Below are 25,405 nucleotides of genomic sequence, written 5' to 3' on the forward strand. Positions count from 1 at the left end.
TCCAGACCTCCCTATATACCTCTATCACATTCTTTGTGTGGTTATCTTAAAAAGTTACATATTTCTTTAAAAACAACTGTGATTTGATTGAACTTGAGTTCTGCCTCTAAAAGTTCCTCAACGCTGACATCTAGTGGAAGCTTCCCCACCAGCACAGACCAGAAATAACCCACAAGGAGCGCATTTGAAGAACACGGAAATAAAGGACGATGAAATGAACGATGCGCTTACAGAAAAGAGAAAAGTTTTTTGCTCTCACCTGAGCTAAACAGGTTGTTCCAGAAGCTTCTGACCTTTAAACTGAGGTAGAACCAGAGGTCACTCAGGTGCAAAGATCTATGTTCTTTCTTCTGAGTTACACATGGGAAAAAAATATTCAAATCGGGATTTTTCTGTAATTTGTTATAACAAATGGATTAGAGAGTAAGAGTTTTCATGTTTATCAAACGTTTTAGAAATTAATAGTTAATGGCAGAAAAAGATTTTTTGAAACACAGAAGGGAGATTTTGTGGCTGCTTTTGGGTTTTGGTCAGTCAGTAAAAAATTTGACTTTTTTAAGCCAACAACATGCCTGCTCTCACCTCCTTTGTTTTTTCTTTTATTCTAGCTAAAACTTTAGCCACACATCTGACACCATCCTCCACCTGTTCCAACCTTCTCTCATGTCTCTTTACCTCTTCCCACACTTCCCTTTGCTCTCGAGTGCTCCTAAGTCCTCAAACTGAAGTGTATACTATTTACACCAAGTATTTTCCACTCAGTGTTTAAATTTGCTTTTCAAACTTGAGCTTCTCATTCTGTCCTAAACGGCGATTTATAAGGACTTCCTGTGATAAAGCACATCCAGTAAACTTTTTTTTTACCATTTCTTTGTGTGTGAAAGCATTATCATTCTTTGAATGTGGTTTCAGTGGCTTTAGTTTGTTCACACTTGAGTGTTATAATTTCCTATAAAATCAACGACTGTTTAGCAGAAGTGGACAAATACCATCTTAAAGTTGTATGAAAAAATGGAAATACATGAAAAAAAAAAAGTGGAAATGTTTTTCTGCATACTTTAACAATCCAGGTGTGAATTTGCTGACACGAGCTGTGACTGTTTGTAGACCTTTTTGTCAGAATAAATACAGACATATTTAAGTTTTTTTAAACAAACTCTACTCCAAATTGAAAAAAATCATATGCATTTTATATCTGTTAAGTCTGTTAAGTGTTTGAGTTAATCTTTTAGTTTTTGTTCAGAAGTGTATCTTCACTGTAGTTAGAAAGCATGTGATTCTTCTGAAAAATGACTTGGGTACTCTTAATTTTCCCTTTTTGATATCTCCATAGGATTTCCTAAATTTTTACTCCTTTTAGAAAGCTGCAGAGATCTTTACGAAGCAACAATCTGGTGAAACTGAGTAGAAATGCATTTGCTTCACCCAGAATCTACCCAAATGTGGGCAAATTCCCCTCCTCCAAGTGTTTTTTTTCTTTTATAATTTGACACAAACTTGTTGCTTTGCGTCTTATTTAAAGGGGCCCTGACATAAAAATTCAACTTTTTGAAGTTTTAAATGCATTTTTGGTTATATTTTATTGTTACAACAAGGGGTTATACTTCTGACACACAAGGTGTGTATTTGTATCAAATCAAATCGAACTTTATTTGTATAACACTTTTAAAAGCCAGATTAAAAAGGTATGTCTTGAGCCTTCCTTTAAAAACATCACACCCAGGTTTCTCACACATTAAGAAGTTTTATAGTTTTTAGTTTAGATAAAACAAACTCTCTCTTGTCTTCAGAACCGATCACTAAAACCTCTGTTTTTCCTGGTTGAGCTGTAAGAAGTTCTCTGCCATTCATGGCTTAATGTCTAAAATACAATTTAAAAGAACGTTGACCGACTCTTTATCATCAGGAGGCACAGCAATGTAAGTTGTGTATCATCAGCATAGCTGTGAAAACAGACGCCATGTCCCCTGATTACTTTCCCAAGTGGCAGCATATATAAAATAATAAGTAATGGGCCTAAAATTGAACCTTGGGGGACCCCACAATTGATTTCAATGACCTTTGAAGAGCATGTATCCATACTTACATAAAATCTACGTTCTGTGAGATAGGAATAAAACCACTTCAGAACAGTACAAGAGATGCCCAAACCTCTCAGCCTACAAAGTAAAATGTTGTTATCTACTGTATCAAATGCTGCGGTCAGATCCAGCAGCACCAGGACCGAGAGTTTCTGACAGTCAAGGTTACATCTAATATCATTTACCATCTTAACCAGGGCTGTCTCTGTGCTGTGGTTTGTCCTAAAACCAGATTGATACTTTTCAAGTATATTATTTCTATTTAAAAACTCATTCAATTGTATTAAAACTGTTTTTTCAATGATTTTACTTAAAAATGGTACGTTGGATACTGGTTGATCATTTTTTAAATTGTTAGAGTCTAAACTACTCTTCTTCAGCAGAGGCCTCACCACCGCCATTTTGAAGGCCGAGGGTAAGACCCCTGTCTGAAGAGAGTAACTTACTATGCTTAGGAGCTCAGGCTCAAAGAGTCATAATGCATTTTTAAAAGTGAGGTGGGGATTGGGTCTAAAAGGCAGGTGGTTGGCTTTAACTGGGAGAAAAAAAAAAAAATAACTGGGAGAAAATTCAACCAAGTGCCACGGTATCAACCACGACAAAACTTTACAGTGTTTCCTCTGATAAATACAATGCCATTGATTCATTAAAATCAAGCTCTGTTTGACTTCAAAGATTTGATCTAATAGCATTGATTTTACTCCTGAAGTGGTCTGCGAAACTCTCACATGTAGCATCTGATGCTGCCATGGAGAACATCTGAAAATCTCCCTTAGTCAATTTATCTATTGTTTTAAAGATAAATTTTGGGTCATATTTATTTTGTATAATTAAGTTTGAGAAGTGGAGGGTTCTAGCTTTTTTATTGCATGGCTGTACATCATTTATTGTTCTTTAAAAATGTCTTTATGTACAGTTAGTTTCGATTTCCTCCACTTTCTCTCTGCTCTCCTACATCCACGTTTCATGGCTCTGATCTTTTCATATCTCCAAGGTGCTGTAGCTCTAGTTTTCACTGTTTTAGTTTTTAGTGGAGCTACAGCATCAAATGCTAACGTCAGTTTGTTGTTAAAATAGTCAACCATAGATCACATGAAGCAGGTAAAATCTGAGCTGGAGTTTGATATACAATGTTGATCAAATTTGCAGCCACATCAGGAGTTATATATCGTTTAACTCATCATTTGATTTGATTTGATTTGATAATAAATGGTTGAATGAGGAAGGAGGGTTGGTCAGGGACAGCTTCTAAACTGACCCCCGATTGGTAAAACAACCACCCCACCCCCAGCATTGGGCCGAAGTCTCCTCAGCCCAGGGGCCCCATCGCAAGAAGAGCCAACCCCCCATGCACTCCATCCCCCAACTGAAGAGAGAAGAGTCAAGAAAGAGCTGGTCTGAGAGGTAAACCCATGGCCCCACCCCTAAGCACTGCTCCTGCCAGGGCTCTGCTCAGGCACTGAGGCAGTCTGACAGTAAGACACACCATCAATTCCCTTAGTGGAGACACCACCCTGCCAAACCTGCAAGGTCACGTACTATAGTGGACTTTTATTTATTCACACCAAGTCATAAACCTTCAGACCTTTAGAGTCACAATCAAATGTGTCAAATGAATATTTTGTTCCTGTGGTGTGAGGTTTCTGAAGAACACCCATGAAAAGGTCTGACAACACGGAGCAACCAACCGCCCCCACCCCTGCAGATGTTAAACTATCACTGATATCGGTGTACTTTTTCTGTTTCTCTGTAGTCATTGCTGCGTTGCAAGAATGAGAACACTTGACAGTTTTTTTCAAATTGTTGTGAAGAGAAAAAAACCAAAGGAGGAGGTGAGAATGACAGGTTGTGTGAAACTGACACTTCTTTTGTGAAGTTTAGCTATGCATGCACAACGACACGATACTTTTTAAAAATAAAATATATATGTATATATTGGTGCTATAATAATGATAACAATGAAAAAAGCTAAAAAAAATAAATAAATAAAATAAACTAGGCCAACAAATGTTTCCTTTCTATTGACAAACTATATGTTTAAATTGTTAAAAAAAATAAATAAAGAAAGAAAAAAAATCATCTCAAGCAATAAACAAATTATAGATCACACCAGGGACGTGCACAGGACTTTTGAGGGGCAGGGGTCAAAGTCATAGAAGGGCAACACAAACACTTTTTTTTTTTTTTTGTTCTTTAAGCAGTATCTAAATAAGGGAAAGTTTTAAAATAAAGTACTAAGAGATAGCTACCATGGGCTGCGTAATTTAGTGTTACAAGTGTCATTTTTTATATGAACAATTTATAGTCAACATGAGTTCACTTTATCAGAGACTTGGAAAACATCCAAATCATTAAAATACTGGAGCCTCTTTATGTTAGCACTCTGAAGCAGCAGAATCAACATGAATACAGTTTAATATAAATTGCAATATTTTAAACACAGATCCAACAACTTTCATCCCCAGAACGCTAAAATTATTAATATTTAATGTCATTATCACATTGCTGCTGTGAGGATTTTAGTGTCAGTGGAGTTGTAGTCATATTCTGTCTCCTGTCAGTCACTTCAGGTTTGTGTTGATCATCCACAGCTGTTTTCATTTCTATGAATTGTCGTCAGTATATTAAAGTGTCTGGTTTTCAATCCTACATTGTCAGGTCATCTGCTTTTCACATCTTTTTTTCTCCATGAGTTTTTGTCCTGTTTCAGTTTATTTATTAAATGTTTACAAGCCACCAAGCCCAGTTTCCTGTATTTTGGGTTGAGACACATTTTTTCTGGTTTTGACATTTGAACCTAAAGTGACTCTTGTTCTATATTTACAACTGGACAAACTGTCTTTTGCATCCTGTCTTCTAAACACATGATATTGTTATGTTTTAAAAGATTTTGTTACAGAAAATTGTGAAACAGAATTTAAAGAAAGCATTTTACCCAGAAAATATTACATTAAACAGATCAATTTAGTTTCAGACGAGTGATGCACAATATCAACTTTTTCAAACGAAATCCGATGTTTTCTAGCCTCTTGCAACTGATACCGATAATCAACCAATATTTTTTTTTTTTTACTACTTGAGAAAAACATATTTGCATATACAAAGTAAGAGTGCATGGCTCTTAGGTATTTTAACAAATATGAAGAAGTAGTTTTACCTGCAAATGAATAGAACAACAGGTAATACAAAGTTTGTATTACAAACACTATTAGCTTTTTCAGTCTGCCATGCATCTGTAAATAGAGAACGTGCATTTTAATGGTCAGAACCAATGTGAAGACTTTAACTTAAATAGCAATGTAAAGGGCATTTATTTATTAATAATGCCCAATATAATAAAGTGCAAAATTAATAATTTAATCTCAAAGTGCAAAAAGTACTGGTTTGTTTGAAACTGATGTGATATATATATATATATATATATATATATATATATGTATATGCATATTTGTGTTTCTTTAAAACCAATTAATGTAACGAATAAATCAAAGAAGTCTTAAAACTGAACCTTGTGGGACTCCTTTTTTGACTGGCAACTAATTCTGATCAAAAATCATCATATTTATACACCAAGGTTTGTAATGAAGGTTATTTGAGAGACATGCAACTCTATGTTCTGAAAGTCTGATGCTAAGAAATCTGTTCATTATGACAACTGTATCAAAAGCTTTGGACAAGTCAACAAAAAAGCAAAGCACATTGACCTTGTTAACCAAGTGCCACCATTGTACCATTCAACACCTTTGTGATAGATGTGATTGTATATCTGAGGTGTTTAAGCATTCTAATGGACGGTATCTCTTGTAGTAAATTACTGTTGTCATTTGTACTCTTCTATCTCAAAGTCTAAGTGGGCGTCTGTTAACATTTGAAATTTTGAAAAATACAAATATTTAAAAAAAAACTGATAAAGATCAAGTATATAGCTCAATGTTTTAAAAATAACATCTTTCTAATTCATGCTATTTTTACTTGCCGTTGCTGTGGTGCAGAGGTAGCGTGGTCAATCTATGATTGGAAGATCACAGGTTCCTGTCTTATCTGTCAAAGTGTTCTTGAGCGAGACGCTAACCCCACATCGCCTCTGATGGTTAAAAGTTGGCGCCAGTGTTCGGCAGCAGAGCTGCTATTGGTGTGTGCATACGTCTGTACATGGATGAATGTGAAATTGTGACTGTAAAGTGCTTTAGGCCTTCTAAAAAGGTAATAAAGTGCTATACAAGAGCTTTTGTCATATTGAGTCAGTGTGCAAAAGGTAATGCATCAGTTTAGCTTAAAATTGCATTTATTTTATAATATTTTGAGTTTTTTGGACTGTGGCACATTTTTTTATGAAATATTAACGATTAAAATGATAACATCTGGAATTTGTGGAGACGTTTCAATGACAAAAAAAGAGCAATTTCAGAAAAAAGAGAAAAAGCCACATTTATACGAACTACAACAGCATCGATCACCTAACACAGCCAAAACACACACACAAGCTCATCACAACTCTAACAAGAACACAATCTAATTTACACTTTAATTATTTGAAATGTTAAGTCAGAAAAATGCAATATTTAAAAGCAGAGGCTACCTTTATGCATAAATCTACTCTAAATTGTTATTTTTTTTAATCCATCCATCCATCCATCTTCCTCCGCTTCATCCGGGACCGGGTCGCGGGGGCAGCAGTCTAAGCAAAGATGCCCAGACTTCCCTCTCCCCGGCCACTTCCTCCAGCTCCTCTGGGGGGACCCCGAGGCGTTCCCAGGCCAGCCGAGAAACATAGTCTCTCCAGCGTGTCCTGGGTCTTCCCCGGGGCCTCCGCCCAGTGGGACATGCCCGGAACACCTCACCAGGGAGGCGTCCAGGAGGCATCCGGACCAGATGCCCGAGCCACCTCAACTGGCTTCTCTCGATGCGGAGGAGAAGCGGCTCTACTCCGAGCTCTCTCCGGGTGACCGAGCTTCTCACCCTATCTCTAAGGGAGCGTCCAGCCACCCTCCGGAGAAAACTCATTTCAGCCGCTTGTAGTCGGGATCTCGTTCTTTCGGTCACGACCCAAAGCTCATGACCATAGGTGAGTACTGGAACGAAGATCGACCGGTAAATCGAGAGCTTTGCTTTCTGGCTCAGCTCTCTTTTCACCACAACGGACCGGTACAGCGACCGCATAATAGCGGACGCAGCTCCAATCCGCCTGTCGATCTCACGCTCCGATCTTCCATCACTCGTGAACAAGACCCCAAGATATTTAAACTCCTCCACCTGAGGCAGGCGCACTCCACCCACCGAGAGAGGGCAAACTACCTTTCTCCGGTCGAGAACCATGGCCTCAGACTTAGCGGTGCTGACCCTCATCCCGGCCGCTTCACACTCGGCTGCAAACCGCTCCAATGCATGCTGGAGGTCCCGGTTCGATGGAGCCAACAGAACAACATCATCTGCAAAGAGCAGAGAGGAAATCCTGTGGTCCCCAAACCAGACCCCCTCCGGCCCCTGGCTGCGCCTAGAAATTCTGTCCATAAAAACTATGAACAGAACCGGTGGTTTAAAGACTGGTGAATCTTGTTTTTGGTGTTTTTGACATGTTTTTGTAGCATTTTTCTAACGAAGGAGGTCATTTATGAAGAAAATTCAGCTTAAAATTATATTTCTAAGTATTTCTTTATTTAAATCACTGTGAATCAGGAACAAACAAATAAATGTGTTTGAAAAATAGCATATTTGCAATTGAATATTAAACTGGGGGTTAGAGGGGCTGTATATTAGCGTGTAAATGAAGGGATGACGGGCTGCACGGTGGCGTAGTGGTTAGCGCTCTTGCCTCACAGCGAGAAGGCCCCGGTTCGAATCCCGGCTGGGACCTTTCTGTGTGGAGTTTGCATGTTCTCCCCGTGCATGCGTGGGTTTTCACCGGGGACTCCGGCTTCCTCCCACCATCCAAAAACATGCTTCATAGGTTGATTGGTGACTCTAAATTGTCCCTAGGTGTGTCTGAGAGTGGATGTGTGTGTGATTGAGGCCCTGCGACAGACTGGCGACCTGTCCAGGGTGTACCCCGCCTTCGCCCATCAGCAGCCGGGTTAGGCTCCGGCACCCCCGCGACCACGTAAGGGAAAAAGCGGTCTGGAAGATGGATGGATGGATGAATGAAGGGATGATGGGAAGTGGTTGCCGGATTAATCTGCATCGGCAAGAGTCTGGCGATGTAATACGTACTGCGGAACACATGTCACAATATCATCACATGTATCATGATATCTTACAAGACAGTACCAGAGACAATATATTATGTCTTAGTAAAAGCTTTATCTGAATATTTATGCACTTCTCACATAAAAAGAAAAAAAAAATTCCCCAATCCATTTTCTAATCCTGTTTTGTCCGTTTAAAGCAAACTAGGGGGCTGCCGGAGCCCAACTCAGCCAAAGGCAGTGTACACCCTGGACTGGTCATCAGTCTGTCCCATGGCCTCAATCATACACCCATACACATTCAAAAGATGAGCTGAAATTGTAAAAAAAAATAAAAAAAAATAAAAAATAAAAATAAACATCATCTTGGCAATATTTTATATCAATACAAGTATCGCCAAATGATGTATCGTGATAATTTATCCAATCAATATTTTTTTACACCCCTGAAAAAAAACAGGAATTTTAATTTAAATGTCATTACCCTTAATCATAGGACTACTGGGACCGCTTTTATAAAAGACCAAGTGGATTGAAGTGGGACTCTATCATTTGTTAATAAAATGCTGATCACATTTTATCATTTAAGGATAGAAGTTAATTAATGTATCTAAAATGGAAATTACTTTTGATGAGTGGGATGCTTGTATTCAGGCAACAGGAAGGCAGATATGTGGTTAATAGCCGTGAACTTGTGGTGTATAAAACGTTCCGCTTCTCCACCAGCGCAGTCACACTTCAGACCACTGATATCTGCAAAGATGGAGACTTCCTCTGTTCTTCTGCTGGCTGTCTTAATGATGTCAGGTGGGGAGTTTGCTCTTTTACTCTGGTGTAAAAATATATCTGTTTTCTGTTTGTCATTGTGTTCATTTTAATTCTGTTTTTTTCTTCCCCAGTCTGGACGATGAGTGAAACCGGACGGGTGACGGTCATCGATGAAGACCAGCTGGAGGTCTCCGCAGAGGCGGTAATGTGGCTGTCTTATCAATAAATGTTCTGGTGATCATCTTTAAATAAGAAGTGACTAAAACTGTGTAACTTTGTTGTAAAACTTCAAATACTTAAAATCAAAATACTGAATTTAGCAAAACATGAATTCGTTTCATCACACAAAAACTCAAAAATGAATTTATCTCAGCTTTTAAAAGTACACATTTTCAAACTCTACATGTAAAAAGTAAATGGAAACCCTTCCTAAATAAAATGCAATCAAATTTAAACCTTATTGACCCATAATAGGGATTTCAGATGAGTGAAAAGTCACTTTTTTTTTTAAAGATGGGGATTCAGTCAACAAAAATAGCAAATAAATGTTTTGGGCAGCACCACTGCTTTAAAGCTTTAATAATTATTCTCCAGAGGTATTTATCATTCTTCTCTGCTTTTGGCAAAAGCTTCCAGGAATGTGCTGGGGGTGTAAGTGGATGCTGAACAAGGTGAAGGCATCTTTGGGAAACACCACCAACGTGGAGGTAAAACATCTAAATCAGATGAAAACAAAACAAAATAAAACAAAATAACTGATTGTCATTTTTTTTTTGTCCCCGCAGAAAATAAAATCTGTGCTCTTAAGAGGTTGTGATAAGATTGGACTCCTGAAAAGACAGTGCAAAAATTTTTTGTCAAAAAATCTTGGCATTCTAATTGAGGAGCTCACAACTACGGATGACGTGAGGACGATCTGTGTGAACGTGAAAGTGTGCAGGTCAGAGCATGATGTCATCTTAGGTCCTCAGAGCTTCTCTGTGGCGTTGAAATGATTTTAATCGTCTGTTTTCTGATCTTCAGGCCCAAAGAGCTTCTCGATCTGGGTCCGATTCCAAATGAAGAGTCATTCATGGACGGTTCTTACATCCCCTAACATCTCAACTTTGTGCCGTTTTAGTCGGCCTGAGAAATCTTTTGAAACTAAATAAGTTCTGATTAAATGAATCAGGTCACTTTCAGCCGTTTGCTTCGTTTCTAGATTTCTTTCCTGCATTTCTGTATTTGAGCAGATCTGATTTTGACTGTAAACTGCATTAAAGACTCACTCTGATGAAAACTGTTTTCAGCTTGTGGCATTTATCTGACAATGGACGACATACGTTAAAAAAAAGAAACATAAAACTGAATAAGTACCATATTTTCTGAAGTACAAGTCACTTGTATTTTCGTAGTTTAGCCAAGGGTGTGACTTATGCTGGCGAGCGACTTATTTGTAAATGTTTTTTAAACATAAAAACACAAATAGATGCATAATTGTTTCAAATAGCAATCAGTTGCCCTTTGTTTTCACTAACAACCACTAGAGGGCACTGTGTTTTCTTCTGACAGTGCCAGAAGAAGTGTCAGAAAACAAACTTAGAGGAGAATCTGATTGTTTTCTTCTTGAATTTTGATATTTTTCTCATTTGCATCGTAATGTTATTCTTGTTTTTATAATTTGCCATGGCAAATATAAAAGTGCGACTTATACTCCAGAGTGACTTAGATATGGGTTTCTTCTTCTTGATAAGACATTTTTGGCTCCTGCGATTTATACTTATAACCCACGGAATATGATATTCCTTTATTCAAAACACTGCGAATCAGGAGCACATAAATAAAAGTACATTTGAAAAAAAGAGTGTGTGATATTAAAAATAAACTGCGATTAGCTCCTCGGTATGACCTCCCAGAAATGAGGGTGTAAAGGGCCCTGTCCACAATTCAGAAGTGCCGCTCTGCAGAAAACTATGTCCTAAAAAAACCTTTTCGGCAAAAACCGGCATAAAATTGTTGAAATTTCTCTTTGACACTTTTAAAATTGATCAAAATATGATCAGAGTGATCTTCAAGTCTGTTTCTCCCAGACAAACCTAAAACAAAAAAACTAGCTAAACCCTGGAGCACACTGTGTAATACATATATCTATTTGTTAAAACACTTTAAGATAAATAAAACCAAACAAACATCATGTGGAACATCCTGAAAAGTTTATAAACACCCGGAGATCTAATGAAACCAGACTTCAAAGAATAAAACTGGACATGAGTCCCTTTATTCGCTCTTTAATTCTAGTTACAATCATTGATCAGGCTGAGAACACTCTCTACTTATATAAATATGTAAGGCAGAAACACTGTATAAAGATAACTTGATGGATTCTTTAAAGAAAAAAAAATCACTTCACGTGGAAGCAGCAGCAACAGAGATCATGCATTTGGAGTTTCTGTCCAGGAGGCGTCCGTGTGGCTGACTCCTGTCCCAGATCTGCTTTAAGACGTCTCGGTCCAGTTTGTTCAAACCCTGAGAGCAAAGATGGAGATCCTGGACCAGCTCTGCTAAATCCTCCAGTTCTTCGCTGCTCCAGGGTCCTGACACCTGACAACCTGACAAAAAAATAAACTTTAAGTACTGAAAATGTGTAGAAACTATGTCGACTTGTTTTGACCAAATGACCAACAAAAATCACTGAAAATGTCACATAAAAAGACACAAAACAGTTCTGGCTGAGACACACCTTTAAGGTTTAGAAGAGTCAGCGGTCGAGAAGCGACTCTCAGGGATGCTAGCAGGCTGTGGAGTCCCGCCGAGGTCACAGACGGGTTTCCTGACAGGTCGAGACTCACTAAGGTGGGACACGACGGCAGGCACCTTCAGGAAAAGAAAACGGGAAGCAAATCAGGAAAAAAACCTCACATATCAGATCACCAAGAAGGAAAGCAAACGAAAACACAAACCTGGCTAAGGCGGACACGCTGCTGTCAGTCAACCCATTGGCTGCCAGACTCAGCTGGATGAGAGGACACTCCTAAAGGAAACAGAAGCATGAGAATCTTTTTTTGTTCAAATTAATGCATTTTGCTGCATCAACAATGTTAGGTTTGGGATGTGAGGAGCTGTAAGCTAGCAGCAAAGCATGTTAAGAAATAGGTGACAGGAAGTCTAAGCTAGACACTTCACGTTTTTAATAATCATAATTAAAAGACCTCTGGGAACACTTTGAAAAAAGCTTTTAAAAATGATCAAAGTGGGACGGAGTGACTCAGGTAAGTTGGGCTCACCTGAGTCAGGACTGTGGCGAGGTGTTCCAGTGTCGGGCCGTCCGTAGGCCCTCTGCGGACAGCAGACAGGTCCAGGTGTGTGAGACAGCGCAGCGGCAGAGTCTTCAGGACCAGCTCAAAGCCAGTGGAGCCCAGTGCATTGTGGGACATGCGCACTGATTTTAGATGTCCCGAAGCTTAAAAGAAACGAAATCGTATCAGGTGGAGCCGAGTTAGAATAAATAGAAGGACGGGCAAAAAGACTGACCTGCGAGGGCGCCGGCGAGCAGCAGGCGATGCTGCTGCAGGAATCGAGCCGTGAGGCCGCATGCCTGCAGAGACAGCTTGGTAAGCAGAGGGCATCTGGACAGCAGACAGGACAGAGACTCGGATATGCCGTCGCCCAGAAGGTTCATGCTGAGATCCAGATCCTCCAGGCACTGCAAGAGTCACATGAGCTCATGAGAAGGGCTGGGTCTAAAGAATCGATGAATCGATCTGAATTGATCCGGGTCCAGCAAACAGATGATCGATCCATTAAACTCATGATCAACGGATTTCTTTTTTTTGCCTAAAAATTATTTTTCAGTTTGAGACATTTGTTGAGACATGGTTTGTCAAAACCTGCTGTTTTGATGTTATTGTGGTAATAATGTAATCTGATAATCACATATTCAGGTGTATATGTTAAATTCAGATGTCAGCATCTGCTGTGCCGTTTACCGGAAATGCAGGGTGGCTTTGCCCCTTCAAAGAGTCGACGGCCTTTTCCAGCCCCTCCCCCGTCACGGAATTGGCAGAAATGTCCAGCAGCCGGAGTCGGGGCATGGTGGTCGCCGCAGCAACCAGTTCGGGAAGCAGGGCGTCAGAGAGGCGGTTGCCGGAGAGGCGCAGCTCGGTGAGGCTGTCTTGGAGCTTGAGGGCTCGCAGCAGCGGGTTGAGGGAGGAGGGGGGCAAACTGAGGCCGCACAGCGACACCGTCGAGCTGCCGTCCTGGGCCTCGCACAGTCGGGTCACGCGCCTGTTCTCGTCTGCGGGGGAGACGCTGGCGTCACGGCTTGATGGCGGTAAAACTCAACAGAAGTGCGTTTTTGCGTGCGCTCACCCACTGAGAGGCTCTGACAGGCCTTCTTGTAGCGCTCAGGGAGGGGAGGGAGATCCCAGGAGCAGACGTCCGCCAGAACCTTCGGCACAAACCGCAGCGTCAGTCACACAAACTTGAACGATTCTCAAGTTCGACCGGCTCACCTCTTCGTTGGTTTGCAGGACGGACAGCAGCGGGTCCTGGGGGGACAGCAGGGCGCCTTCCTTCTGCAGCGAGAGGCGAGGCAGGAGCCCGCACTTCTGGTAGTAGCGCTGAGCCGCCTGCTCGCACAGCCACAACACGGTCACCGCCTCACTGGAACAACAACGTGTTTGTTCAGCAAAACTGACAGAATGATCCAAATGATCAAAATGTTTGATTGGGACCTTTGGGGGACGGGGATGAGGAACACGTCCTCCTTCACTCTGACCCTCATTCTGATTGGAGGAGGCAGAGATGCAGGAATGGAGGCCGCCACAGTTTGTGATGGAAGCTTCAACCAAACATGGAAGAGACACAAATTATGAGCACACAAGGTTGATTTATCTGGGCAATAATCAACATTTTTATTGATTTTATTTTAATTATTTTATTTATCTAAATCAAAATAAAAAAAAACGATTTCTAATTCAACTACAGACTCAGATTTGGTATTAAAAGAAGTTAGAAGATAAAGATAGTCAAAGAAGAAAAAAAGATAACACTAAAATTAAAACACAAAATGATTTAAAAGAATGATTCAAATAACAATAATCATTAGAAAAATATACACAGAATATGAAAAACAAAATAAAAACTGAAATAAATGAACAAAAAAAGTAAAAACAAAACAACACAAATACAGCAAAATATACAAAAGTTAAATAAATGCAATCATTAAGGCAAATAAAAAGCTGTTTGTTGACTAAAAATTGTGCATTTCTAACCTGAATGTGTATTTGTGGAGGCGGTGAGGGCGTGTCCGGCATGAAGTCCTCATCGTGTGGGACTGTGGGGCTGTGCGGCCGGCTCACCTCACGGCGGCCTAACCTGACCATCCCTGACATCTGTGTCATTTTGACCTGGTGAGGCTTCGGCACGCCGTTCCGTCTCTGCGAGAGGCTGCGGCTGAAGGAGGAGGAAGAGGAGGAGGTCGCTGCAGGACAGGAGAGAATTTGGACATTTGCACAACATTCAATAAAAATGCGGCCAAATAGAACTTTTCTGTACCTTTGTTGGCTGTTTCTGGGATGTTTTGACTTTTCCCTGAAGTTTCCTCTCCGTTCGACTCCCGCAGTCTCCTCTTTTTCTTCGGTTGTGTTTCCCCAACATCGTCTTCCAGCCAGTCGTCAGCCACGTACTCCTCCTCCGGGACCAGCGCCCCTCTGCTGCTGCTGGAGGAGGCGACGGCGGGGCTAGTGGTGATCTGAGGCAGTGAGTGAAGCGTTTTGGCGCTGCCTAAGCTGCGGATGGCGTTGTGGTATTCCTCTCGGCCGAACACGGACGGAGCTGGGTTGCTTTCTCGCGCTGAGCTCGGCACTGCGGCCGACTCCTGGTGGTTCTGACTGGGGGCTGGCGGGTGAGGATGTCGGGGGCGGACGGGTCGCAGAGGGCTGACGGGACAGTCGCTTTCATCTGAGCTGCTGCTGTCAATCTAAAGCAAACAATCTGCTAAAGATTTATCGGGATTATTAATGTTTCGGAGTATTTTTACAGACTTACCCCGTACAGAAGAGCCGTCTCTGCTCCTCTGGCTCTGTGCCTCCGAGATAAGCCGAAACTCCGCCGCCGTTCGGGTACCGAACAGTCTTGGCTGGAAGAACAGCTCCCTCTAGAGGCGGAGAGAGGCTCAGAGTTCTCCGCATCGAACAGCTGGCTGTCCTGCAGGGCGTCGAAAGGCTTGGCTTTGGCTGGAGCTGCTGGTACTGTGACGGTTGGAGGCGGAGAACGGTTTCAGAGCACACACTGACGCGGTGGACATGATGAACTGATGTGAGGGACGAACCTCCTCCAGCCAGAGCCTTCCTCAGCAGCTTCTCCGTGGCTGCACACTCCTGCCTGGTGTCACCGTCCAGCTCTCTGCCGTAGGTCCTCTGCCACTGACGCAGGGTGTCCAGAGCGGTTTCACCCTGATGGAGAAAAGCAAAAACACACTTTTTTATTAGCAATTGTGTCATTTAAAGCAATAAAAGTGGCTTTTTTTTCAGAAAATTGAAATTATGGTGTGTAAGACTTATTGCTCACTTCTCAGAGAGGTGATAGAAGCTTTAAAAAAATAAAAGAAGAGGCTTTATGGCAACATAGATTTAAAAAAACAGATTTTTTTTAATGCTTTAGTATATTTATTATTATTTTGACTCGAACTACAATTCTGCATCATATCAAATCGCTCTTAAAGATTTTTGTGAAAAGTAATTTAAAAAAAAAACGTTTGAATAGAGGAAATCCTGAATAACTAAAGACTTATGCACAGATTTCAATTTTAATTTGAAATATTTATTAATATTTAATATATATATATATTTAATATTTATTATTAATATTTATTTAAAAAGTTTTTGCATTGAAGCATAACTAATGATCATAAGTTAATTAGTTAATTAATTAATACGTTTTTCAAATTAAAAGCTGTAATAATTAATTAAAACATCAAAAGGTGCTTTTTCTTCAGTCTTAAAAAGTGGATGTTGTAAATTTGAAAAAAAAGTTAAACAGCTTAAAAATGTGGAATTAAATACTGAAAATCAAGATAAAAAAAACTAAGTTAAAAACAAAATTCTAAAAAACTCAAAAAGTTTAGTTTAAAGAAAATATATAAACCTTAAACTTTTTTTTCAAATATGAAAAAAAAAAATTTAACATAAAAATATTTTTTAACTGCCAAAATAAACCAATATATTTGTTAAAAAGGGTAGAATTATTTGATAATTATTTTATTATCTATATTTAAATCTTAATTTTATAACAAAAAAAAATGAAATTCCTTAACATGCGTATTTATAAAATGTACCAACTGGAAACACTAAATCTAGAGATGCTTTGTAGAGATATTTACAAATAAAATACACTACTAAATCAAAAAGGATGAAATGCTTTCCACTTCACACAGATTTAAAAAGCTGCATTTCTTGGAGAGTTTTTCATCTGACCTGTAGAGACTCTGCAGGAGGTTATTTTTGAGCTCAAAAATCAAATAAGGATTACTGGGATCACGCTGACAAATCCCAGCAGGAGGGCAACAATGTGGAACATCACAGGGAATAATAAATGACAAAAGGATGAGGGAAAACGATGCAAAAATGATGCAATAAATCTGTCACTAAATGTTTTTAAAGAGTGCAGGAAGGGCACTAGAAAGAGCTTGAATTTGAAGTTCTGACATGCTTTTACTTTTTGATTTCCTGTGGGGATTAAACGGAGAAGAAACCGCACACAAACACACCTTGGAGTTCTGCAGCGTGACAGATGCTCCTCGCTCCACCAGCAGCCTCGCGACTCCGAAGTTACCACAAGTGAGGGCGTCATGCAGAGGAGTCACCCCCTCGCACAGGGGGCCGCCGGCGTCGTTGATGTTTGCTCCCCGCTCCAGCAGCACGGCGACAACGTCTGCACGACACACACAAACTCAGCACTGCAAACACAGCAGAAACACTCAATGTGCAAAAGCTTTTGAGAAGCCGTTACCATAGTGACCATGGTTGCAGGCTTCGTGAAGGGGGGTCCACCCGCAGTAGTCCCTGGGGTTCACTGGGTGACCCTGACAGAAAAATTACTTTTGCTTTCAATAAATATTTTTTCCTATAAAATGGATTTTGCTCATTGCAGACTTTCTCTGACAAAACTCTGAATTTTATCGAGGCTGAAATTAATGCTGAAGGAATCAGACTAAAACACAATATTGGTTGTTTTTTTATATTTTTCTTGGTAAACAGTATTGGCTTATATATTTAAGACTTTAACTTATAGCTTAAGAAATCACAACTTTATTCTTGTATAATTAAAAAAAAAAATTCTAGTATTTTTACAACTTTACTATCATAAATTTTTGCCTTTTTTCCAATACCTTTACGAATTTATTGTAATTTTTTTCCTTCTTTTCATAATGTCACAGCTGTACTCTCCTAAAGTGTTATGACTTTATTCTCACAAATGTTTTACTTTTTTCTTCATGAGTTAATTCTCATAAAATTATGTATTTTTTATCATTATTATTTTATTTTATTATCTTATTTTTTACTTTTTTCTCATAATATTACAACTTTATTCACAAAATTTGGGATTTTTTCTAATGTTACAACTTTATTGTCAGAAAATTATGACTTTTCACATTAATTTTTAATTTATTTTTGTAATTTTTTTACTTCTCATCATAATGTTACAACTTTATTCACTAAATTTTAGGGATTTTTTCAAATGTTACAACTTTCTTGTCGGAAAATTACAACATTTTTCATATAATTTTATTAATTTATTCTTGTAATTTTTTTTACTTTTTTATCATTATGTTAAAACTTTATTCTGATAAAAAATATGACTTTTTTCTTTTAATACTATGATGTAATAATCGTACATTTTTTGCTTTTTTTTTTTAATGATGACTTTTAACAAAAATAATTTAATGACTATTCTTGACATTTTTTTACGTAATGTTATGATTTTATTCTAGTAAAATTACTGTTTTCTCATAATTTAAAGACTTTATTCGCACATATTTTTTACTTTTTTCTCATGAATTAATTTCGTATAAATTTATGACTTTTTTCTCACTATCTTTTTTATTTTATCATCCTAATATATATATATATATATTTTTTACTTTTTTCTCATAATGTTCCAACTTCATTCACTTAATTTCGGGGGGTTATGTAACAACTTTATTGCTAGAAAATCACAACTTCTTTATTATAATTGTATGAATTTATTCTTGTAAATTTTTTACTTTTTTATCTGAACGTCAGAACTTTAATCTGGTAAAAAAATATGACTTTTTATCATAATGTTGTGACGCAATTATTATAAATTTTTGACTTTTTTAAATTAAATTCACGACTTATTCTTATTTTTTGCATAATATTATGACTTTTTTCTGGTAAAATTACACATTTTTTCTTATAATTTTAGGACTTTGTTCTTTTACATTTTTAACTTGTCTTATGATGTCACAACCTAATCTCGTAAATTTACTATAAGTATATAAGTATATATAACTTTTATTTAAACCATAATTTTATGACTTTTTTTCCAAAAAATGTTCCCCCTTTATTCTAGTAAAATTACAACTTCTTTTTTAATCATTTTTTTTACTTTATTCTTAAAATGTTTTACTTTCTTCTCATATTTTTTTTACTTTATTCTCACAAATTTCTTTATTTATGTTTGTGGTGGCCTTAATACTCTGTCATATAAACGTGGTTTACATCAAGGTGAAAACATTTTTCATCAAAACTAGAAAGTTTCTCTCACCTGTTCAACCAGGTATTGAACCTGCTTCAAGTTTCCATCTATACACGCTCTGTGGAGAGACGTTTCTCCCTTTTCATTCCTCTTGTTCCACTGAAGTGTAGAAAAAATAAAAATAAAAACAAATCAGATTAGGATAAAAAAACGGCAGAAGCTGCCGTCTGAAAGACTCACCCTTCCTGTCCTCCTTTTTCCCGGCACCATCTTCTCGTAACCCTCCAGATCCTCGTCTGCAGATCAGTCACGTTAGATAAACATCAAGTTAAACAAAAGTTAGAATTGATGGTCAAAGCGTTGGTACCCGAGTCTGACAGGATGACGTCACTGTCATCCAAAGGTTCACTGTTGTCCATCTCCTCTTCCTCCTCCTCTTCACCATCGCTCCCGTCTGGGTTCCAGCCCTCTGAGGCACACAGCTCCTGCAGCCTCGCTTCGGTGTCATCAGCGCTCGCCGCGCCGCAGCGCCTCTGAGACGCCAGCCAAAGTCTCAGTACTCGTTTCTGCAGCTCAATTGTACATTACATCAATTAACAAATTACCTTTTATACATATTTTTAAATTAGTTCCTTTCTGACTCACCTGCAGTCTCGCTAGCCCCGCCCCCTCAGCACACCGCAGAGCAGAGCTGTAGCTGCTGTCAACGGCCTCAAGGGGGCAGCCACTGTCCTCCTGACTGGCTGCGATGTTCAGCCATGTTTTACACTCCTGACAGACAGAAGATCCGTCATTTCCACCATGTTTGGATAATTGTTTCTTATCTATTTGTCTCCACTTTTAATGTTGTAATTGTTTCAACAAAGTTGATAACCACTGATTATAGGTTTACCCTGTCAGTTTATCCACTTATCAATTACTGCTCTTCCTTTATATTTACACATTGTTTTTAACCTTTTACAATTTTAATAAACTTATAGTTCTCATTTATGTTTATATTGTATTTTTGTAGTTCATTTTGCTCTGATTTTAAGGACACAGATTTACCACCTGTCCAGGCACTTTGGATTAAATGAAAAATGACTGTGATGCTTTTGCACATGGTTTCAAATGTCACTGACAAAAATCACTTTTTTACCATTTGGAAAAAGTGAAAGCTTATAGTTGTTTTAGTTCAAGCTTTCACATTTTTTTTAATTTCTAATTATTTTTATTTACTTTTTTTCCACATTTTCAATCTTTCTTTCAATGTGAGTATTTTTGAGTTTAAACCTGTATTCAGTTTTTTTCTTTCAAATTTAAAATTTTGAAATTTACAGTATCTGCGTTTCCGTTGACTTTGAAAATGCACAAATTAGATTTGTGATAATAAATTTGCCTAATGAAAGCAGCAATTTAAAAAAAAAAACGAATTTAACGAAAAAAAGTGTTTGTGTTTGGAGGAGGATTTTTAAGCATATTAAAATTGATGTATTTCACAAAACTGCAATGAAAACACTTCTTTTTTTTTTAAACAAAATGAGTCACGTGACCAACAGTGACCACACAGCGGGCGCCACAAGAGGTCCCGCAGCATCACACAGCTCATCAAAAGTGGATTGTGTCATGTGGAATAGTTGGATCCACAGCTCCTCTGTAAAATCACCAACCACGACTTCTCAAAATCACTTCATCCGTAGCCTGAACTAAACGCCGACGTCTCCTTTGATAGATGATGACGAGCGCTATAGTACTGTGGCAGAAATCTGAATGTATCTGCTGTAAATCAAAGTATTGTTCACATCTGTGTTTTCTAATGACTTAATAATTATGATTTAATGGAAACTGTAATTGCAAAATTGGACATTTCAAGAATTTGCTGAGTGGTGTTTCATTCACTCTCAGCTGATCTCGATTTGCCCCCATAGAGGACGTTCACTCCCACCTCCACAGAGTTTCCCTGCCGTAGCGCAAGCTCCTTCCTGTAGTGCTCCACCGCTTTGCCGTGCTGCCTCAGATCCGTGTACGTGGCGGCTAGAGAGACGTGGATGACGGCCAGCTCCCGGGCAGGCTTTCCCATCTCTTCAGCTCCCTTCAGCTAAAGCACAAAAAAATAAAGTAAATGAAGCGTTGAAGGGTGCTTCAGCAACAGACTTTTGATGTTTCTCACTTGAGCTTGGTAGGCATCCAGAGCTTTGCTGTAGCATCCAACCTTACAGCAGAGGTCCCCCAGCTGCTCCGCCAGCTCCACGGCGTGACGGGGGCCCAGCCTCTTGCCCTGATCTTCACCCAAGTCTTCCTCTAGTTTACAGCCCCGATCAGCTGAGGAGATTTTACTGCGATTAAGAGAAAAACTTGAAAGAGCCAAAGAGAGAGTAGATGGAAAACTCTTACCGTATTTGAAGCCTTTCTTTACAGCCATTCTGTCCTGCGGCTGCTGGGACCCCAGCAGGAGGGCCTTCTTCAAGGACCGTCTGGCTGCTACAAAATCCCCGAGAGACAGCTGCACCTGCTCACAGCCAATCGCAGCGTGAGCTACTCACACTAGAACCTGTGAAAGCACAGCTGCAGGCAGCGGCAGAGGTGACGGTACCTTGCCGATGCAGTGAAAGCACTCGCTCTCCATGAATTTGTCTTTCATCTTCCGGGCGCACTCTTTGGCCTGCTCCAAGCACCGCACGGCGTTGGAGTGCTCGCCATTACGGAAAAAGATGTTTCCCAGGTTGAAGTTTGCCCGGTAGAGATCTTCCAGCAGCTGGCTCTTCCTTTTAAAAGTCAGAGGAACAGAGGAGGATCTCAGAATTGTCTAGCAGGGATGAACGACAACAAAGTCGACGTTTGGTTTGTTCTTACTCTGCAATGAAGACGCTGAGTCGGATGAACTCGCTGCAGCGTTTGGACTCCCCCAGGTGATCACAGACGATACCCAGATTGAGAAAGAGACGAGCTTTCATCTCAGCAATTTCTCTTTCGGGCACAGTACCTGCAAGTTGCAAAAGACAGATTACGAGAAATCTTTGTAATTTCTTTCATAAGCCAAAAATGGCCTGTGCTACTTTTTTTAAAAATTATTATTATTTTCTCGTGATAAAGAGATAATCAATTTACTGTAGCGTCCCTCTTCCTGCTGAGACTTTACCTGTTTTAAGTCTTTTTACTTAATGGTTAATAAAAAAATAACAGCATAAGAAAACATCCCACAAAAGTTTTTTTTTGTTTTTTTATTATTTATTAGTGGATATACGCTCCTCTAACGCCTTAATTCCATCTCATGCACCAGCCCCCTCCCTTTATCTCCCTAAAACCCCTGATGACAGAACCCAAGGCCGACGAGCGTCTCTGTGTGGTGCGTTTACTGATCTCCGGACATTAGCGCACCCAAACAGCTCAACTCGATCTGCTGTAATATATATTTTTCTACAATCCACAGCAAAACACGGCAGTTTTTCAGGGAAAATGTAGAACAAAATTAAATTGATCAATTATAAATTGAAACCGTCAAACATCAGAAGAACTCATCCATTTATAATGGTGTTGATATTTTTCCTAAAAATCTGCGTTGTTTTGCTGTGGATTGTTTAAAAATGACAAAATTATGTAGCAGATTGAGTTGGGCTGAGTGACTGGTTGGGTTTGCTCAGTGAACGCACCATGTGGAGACGCTCGTCGGCCCTGGCTTCTATCATTGAACCTGTCGCCGGGGGTTTAGGGAAATATAGGGAAAGGTTTGGTGTATGACACAGAATTAAGGCACTTGAACAGTGTAGATCTACTAATAATTTAAAAAATGGGAAAAAAAATAACTTTTGTGGGGTGTTTTCTTCTGTTGTTGACCACAAAATAAATTGACCTAAAACAGGTGAAGACTTGGCGTCTCAGTGAGGGAAAGGGAGAGATGAATGCTACAGTATGTTCTTCATCATCTCCTTCATTATCACAAGAAAACAGATTTTGTTTTCTTGTGATAACGAGATAGTAGATCTCATTATCGCAAGAAAAGTGATATGAAAAAAGTAGGCCAGGCTGCTTTTGACTTCTGTAGTTTCTTGCAAAATCAAATTCTTTAAACATTAAATAAGCAATGGAAGGATTAGTCCCTCGAGATGCCACATCTCCTTTTCATCTTGGTTACTCCTTCTATATTTTTTTTACTAAAAAAGATGACAAATAAGAATTAAGAACAAATATAGAAAAACTGAAAAAATGCAAACTATGAAACAAGTTAACCAAGAAAGAAAAATCTAATAATTTAGGATCATGGAAAACAAAACCTGGTCGGTTGTAAATGTTTTGAAAGAGCTCTCCTAAATGTCAATGAACGTACAGAAGTGTGAAGGTTACTCCATTCACAAACACTAAAAGCGTATTTTCCTGATTTTCTATTAAATCTGGAGACGTGATAATAAATGTGATCAGTATGACAGAGATTGTGTAGTGAACTGAATGGTACTAAATATTAATTTAGATAATGATGTCATCTTCAAGCTGACAGCCAACACATCTGCTGACACAGAGTGTGTCATGTAGGGGCAGCCTACCTCCCAATCGCTCATCCACAATAGCCAGACTCTTCCTGAAAGCATCCTCCGCCTTCCTCAAGCTGCTCTTGGATTGGTCAGATTCATAGCGAAAGAGGTAGGTCCGACCGATGGTGGCCAGAGCACGTTGCTCCTCAGCGTGATCGCCTACCGAGCGAGCCAGGTCCAGATGACACTGCTGGTGCTGGAGGAGTTGGATCACACACAGATCTATATTTAATGTCTGACACCGGACTGTTGTCCTCTTTGATCCTCAGGTTTACTCACTTTCAGGGCAGCTTTGATGTTCCCCATCTCTGCAAAGCACTCTCCTATTTTGCGGTTTGCCACAGCTCGACCAATCACATCCTCCAAGCTCTCAGACAGCTTCAGCTCCTGCTGATGCTCTCTGATGGCTGCCTCGTAATCACCTACAAAAACAAACATACCTGTAATGACTCACAAGCATCAACAAAACAAGTTTCCTAAAGAATCAAAGCTGAATACCATTCCTGGACAACAGCTCTCCCAGCTGGTTGCAGATGTTGGCTTCCTCCTTTAAATTCTTGCTAGCTTGAGCTTTGCTTTTAGCCTTCTGCAGCACTGCGAGCAAAAACCAAAACATTCAGTAGACGCACGCGCCCCTTGCCATTTGCAAAAAGTATACAAATTATAAATACTTACGCTTTATTTCCCGCAAGGAGCTCATTTTTGGTGTCCGTGATAGCACAGCAGCTTCACTTTAGCTTAGCGCCGCTGAAAAATCTACCGCCAGTTCACACAATAATACTAGATCAGACGTTTCTCTTCATTTTTGTCAGGATTTTCGTCAATCCGCTGACGTTTCTCAATTACACACATATCCGATCACGTGTGATCTGTTATCAATAAGAACAAACATGTATAGCAAATACAAAGTTGAACATTTGGCTGTTTTTAGCTTTCATTTCACAATAAACTTCAGATTGCCGCGCCAGGAAGAAGCGTCACTTGATCCTTTTACGAGGGTTTCAATTTTCCCAAACATTTACCTTACAGGCTAAACTACTGCTGAAGAATTTCCTTTAAAATATCATCCGCCCAATTTATGTTACTTACATTACTTTTAAAGGCTATATTATCATCAAATGATAAAATAGACAATTCAAAACATGAAAAACTGGTGAATTCGTTAGGGTGTGTTGTGCCTGTCAGTCTTTTAGTTGGGTTAACTATAGAATCCATTTGCGATCGATAATTGGTCAGTTAGTTTGTGACGTATGAATGGAGCAGAGGATAAGATATCCGCCCTAATTTAATTATCATGTTTTAATATCAAAACTTGCGCAGCTCAGACGCAAGACTGTGAAAATGCTCAAACTGTCATAACAAATAACGTGAAACCATATCAATGCGTTGAACTGATATAATTTAAAGAGAAAATAAACTAGTTTTTTTCCTGTACAACAGCGCCCTCCTGTGGACACCTACATACGTCAACAAAAGGTTGACAAATGTTTTTTTTTTTAAATAAACTTCATTTTAAACACCAGTTTCAAAACAAAATCCATCCAAAAATATATTTTAGTTAAGTTAAGTTAAATAAAAAATAAAATAACATAACATGCCAGGTGTAGAAACAACAAAAAAGACATACAATGAGTAAATAAAACTTAAAAAAATTAAAATAAAAAAATTTGCATTCTTGACATTTTGAACTAATTTTATGACATTTCACAGCCTTTTTTTTTCTTAAATGATGGATTCAATATATAGTTTGACTTCCACCAGAAATAAAGAAAACTTGGAATTTTGTTAGAAAATTTGCATTTGTGAATGTAAAATTTGGCAAGTAAAATAAATAAACTGATTAAAAATTGAAAGGAAAAATTCTTATACTGGTGGAAGCCAAAGAACACATACTTCCAAAGTAAAGAAAATGAAAGTGCAATCTTGTAATAAACTAAATCCCAGAATATTTGCCAAAATAGATGAGTAACTGTTTCTTGTGAACAATGAAAAAGGTACACAATCTGTCAAGGTGGACAAATGTTGTTACGTCTGAAGTGTTTTATTGACTTATGCAATAAAGACATGCATAAATAGCTTAATTTTAAGGGTTTTTTATTGTGAGTTTTAATTTCTTTTAATTTTAATCTCTATATGTTAATATCTTCTGTATATGCCTAATGCTGCAACA

General features: G+C 38.9%; 2 protein-coding genes across 4 annotated transcripts; one reads left to right on the top strand and one right to left on the bottom strand.

Annotated features, from left to right (window-relative positions):
• The first annotated feature begins 5,978 nt into the window (after positions 1–5,978).
• Positions 5,979–10,211, top strand: LOC112146715 (antimicrobial peptide NK-lysin). 2 transcript variants are annotated; one of them, XM_024272689.2, is made up of 6 exons: positions 5,979–6,213; positions 8,995–9,070; positions 9,163–9,233; positions 9,661–9,738; positions 9,817–9,971; positions 10,055–10,211. In XM_024272689.2, the coding sequence occupies exons 1-6, from the start codon at positions 6,169–6,171 to the stop codon at positions 10,125–10,127; spliced, it is 498 nt and encodes a 165-aa protein (XP_024128457.1). In that variant the 5' UTR covers positions 5,979–6,168; the 3' UTR covers positions 10,128–10,211. The 2 variants fall into 2 exon arrangements, with proteins under 2 accessions (XP_024128457.1, XP_024128465.1); XM_024272697.2 differs by having other exon boundaries at positions 5,982–6,213; positions 8,990–9,070.
• A 1,046-nt stretch (positions 10,212–11,257) lies between these two features.
• tonsl (tonsoku-like, DNA repair protein) lies at positions 11,258–24,482 on the bottom strand. 2 transcript variants are annotated; one of them, XM_024266206.2, is made up of 28 exons: positions 23,911–24,482; positions 23,734–23,829; positions 23,515–23,657; positions 23,248–23,431; positions 21,563–21,692; positions 21,303–21,474; positions 21,104–21,218; positions 20,880–21,031; positions 20,655–20,807; positions 19,376–19,501; positions 19,098–19,302; positions 18,971–19,026; positions 18,800–18,889; positions 17,021–17,093; positions 16,779–16,942; positions 15,342–15,465; positions 15,059–15,261; positions 14,567–14,990; positions 14,284–14,492; positions 13,744–13,850; positions 13,522–13,672; positions 13,379–13,457; positions 12,997–13,304; positions 12,542–12,713; positions 12,295–12,470; positions 11,971–12,041; positions 11,751–11,884; positions 11,258–11,619 (listed from the first exon to the last, which is right to left on the bottom strand). In XM_024266206.2, exons 1-28 carry the CDS (start codon positions 23,933–23,935, stop codon positions 11,417–11,419), a joined length of 4,245 nt encoding a protein of 1,414 aa, XP_024121974.1. In that variant the 5' UTR covers positions 23,936–24,482; the 3' UTR covers positions 11,258–11,416. The 2 variants fall into 2 exon arrangements, with proteins under 2 accessions (XP_024121974.1, XP_024121980.1); XM_024266212.2 differs by having other exon boundaries at positions 19,098–19,296; positions 23,911–24,479.
• Positions 24,483–25,405: the final 923 nt, after the last annotated feature.

This window comes from Oryzias melastigma, linkage group LG22 (assembly GCF_002922805.2).
Source record: "Oryzias melastigma strain HK-1 linkage group LG22, ASM292280v2, whole genome shotgun sequence".
In the NCBI taxonomy this organism is placed as follows: domain Eukaryota; kingdom Metazoa; phylum Chordata; class Actinopteri; order Beloniformes; family Adrianichthyidae; genus Oryzias; species Oryzias melastigma.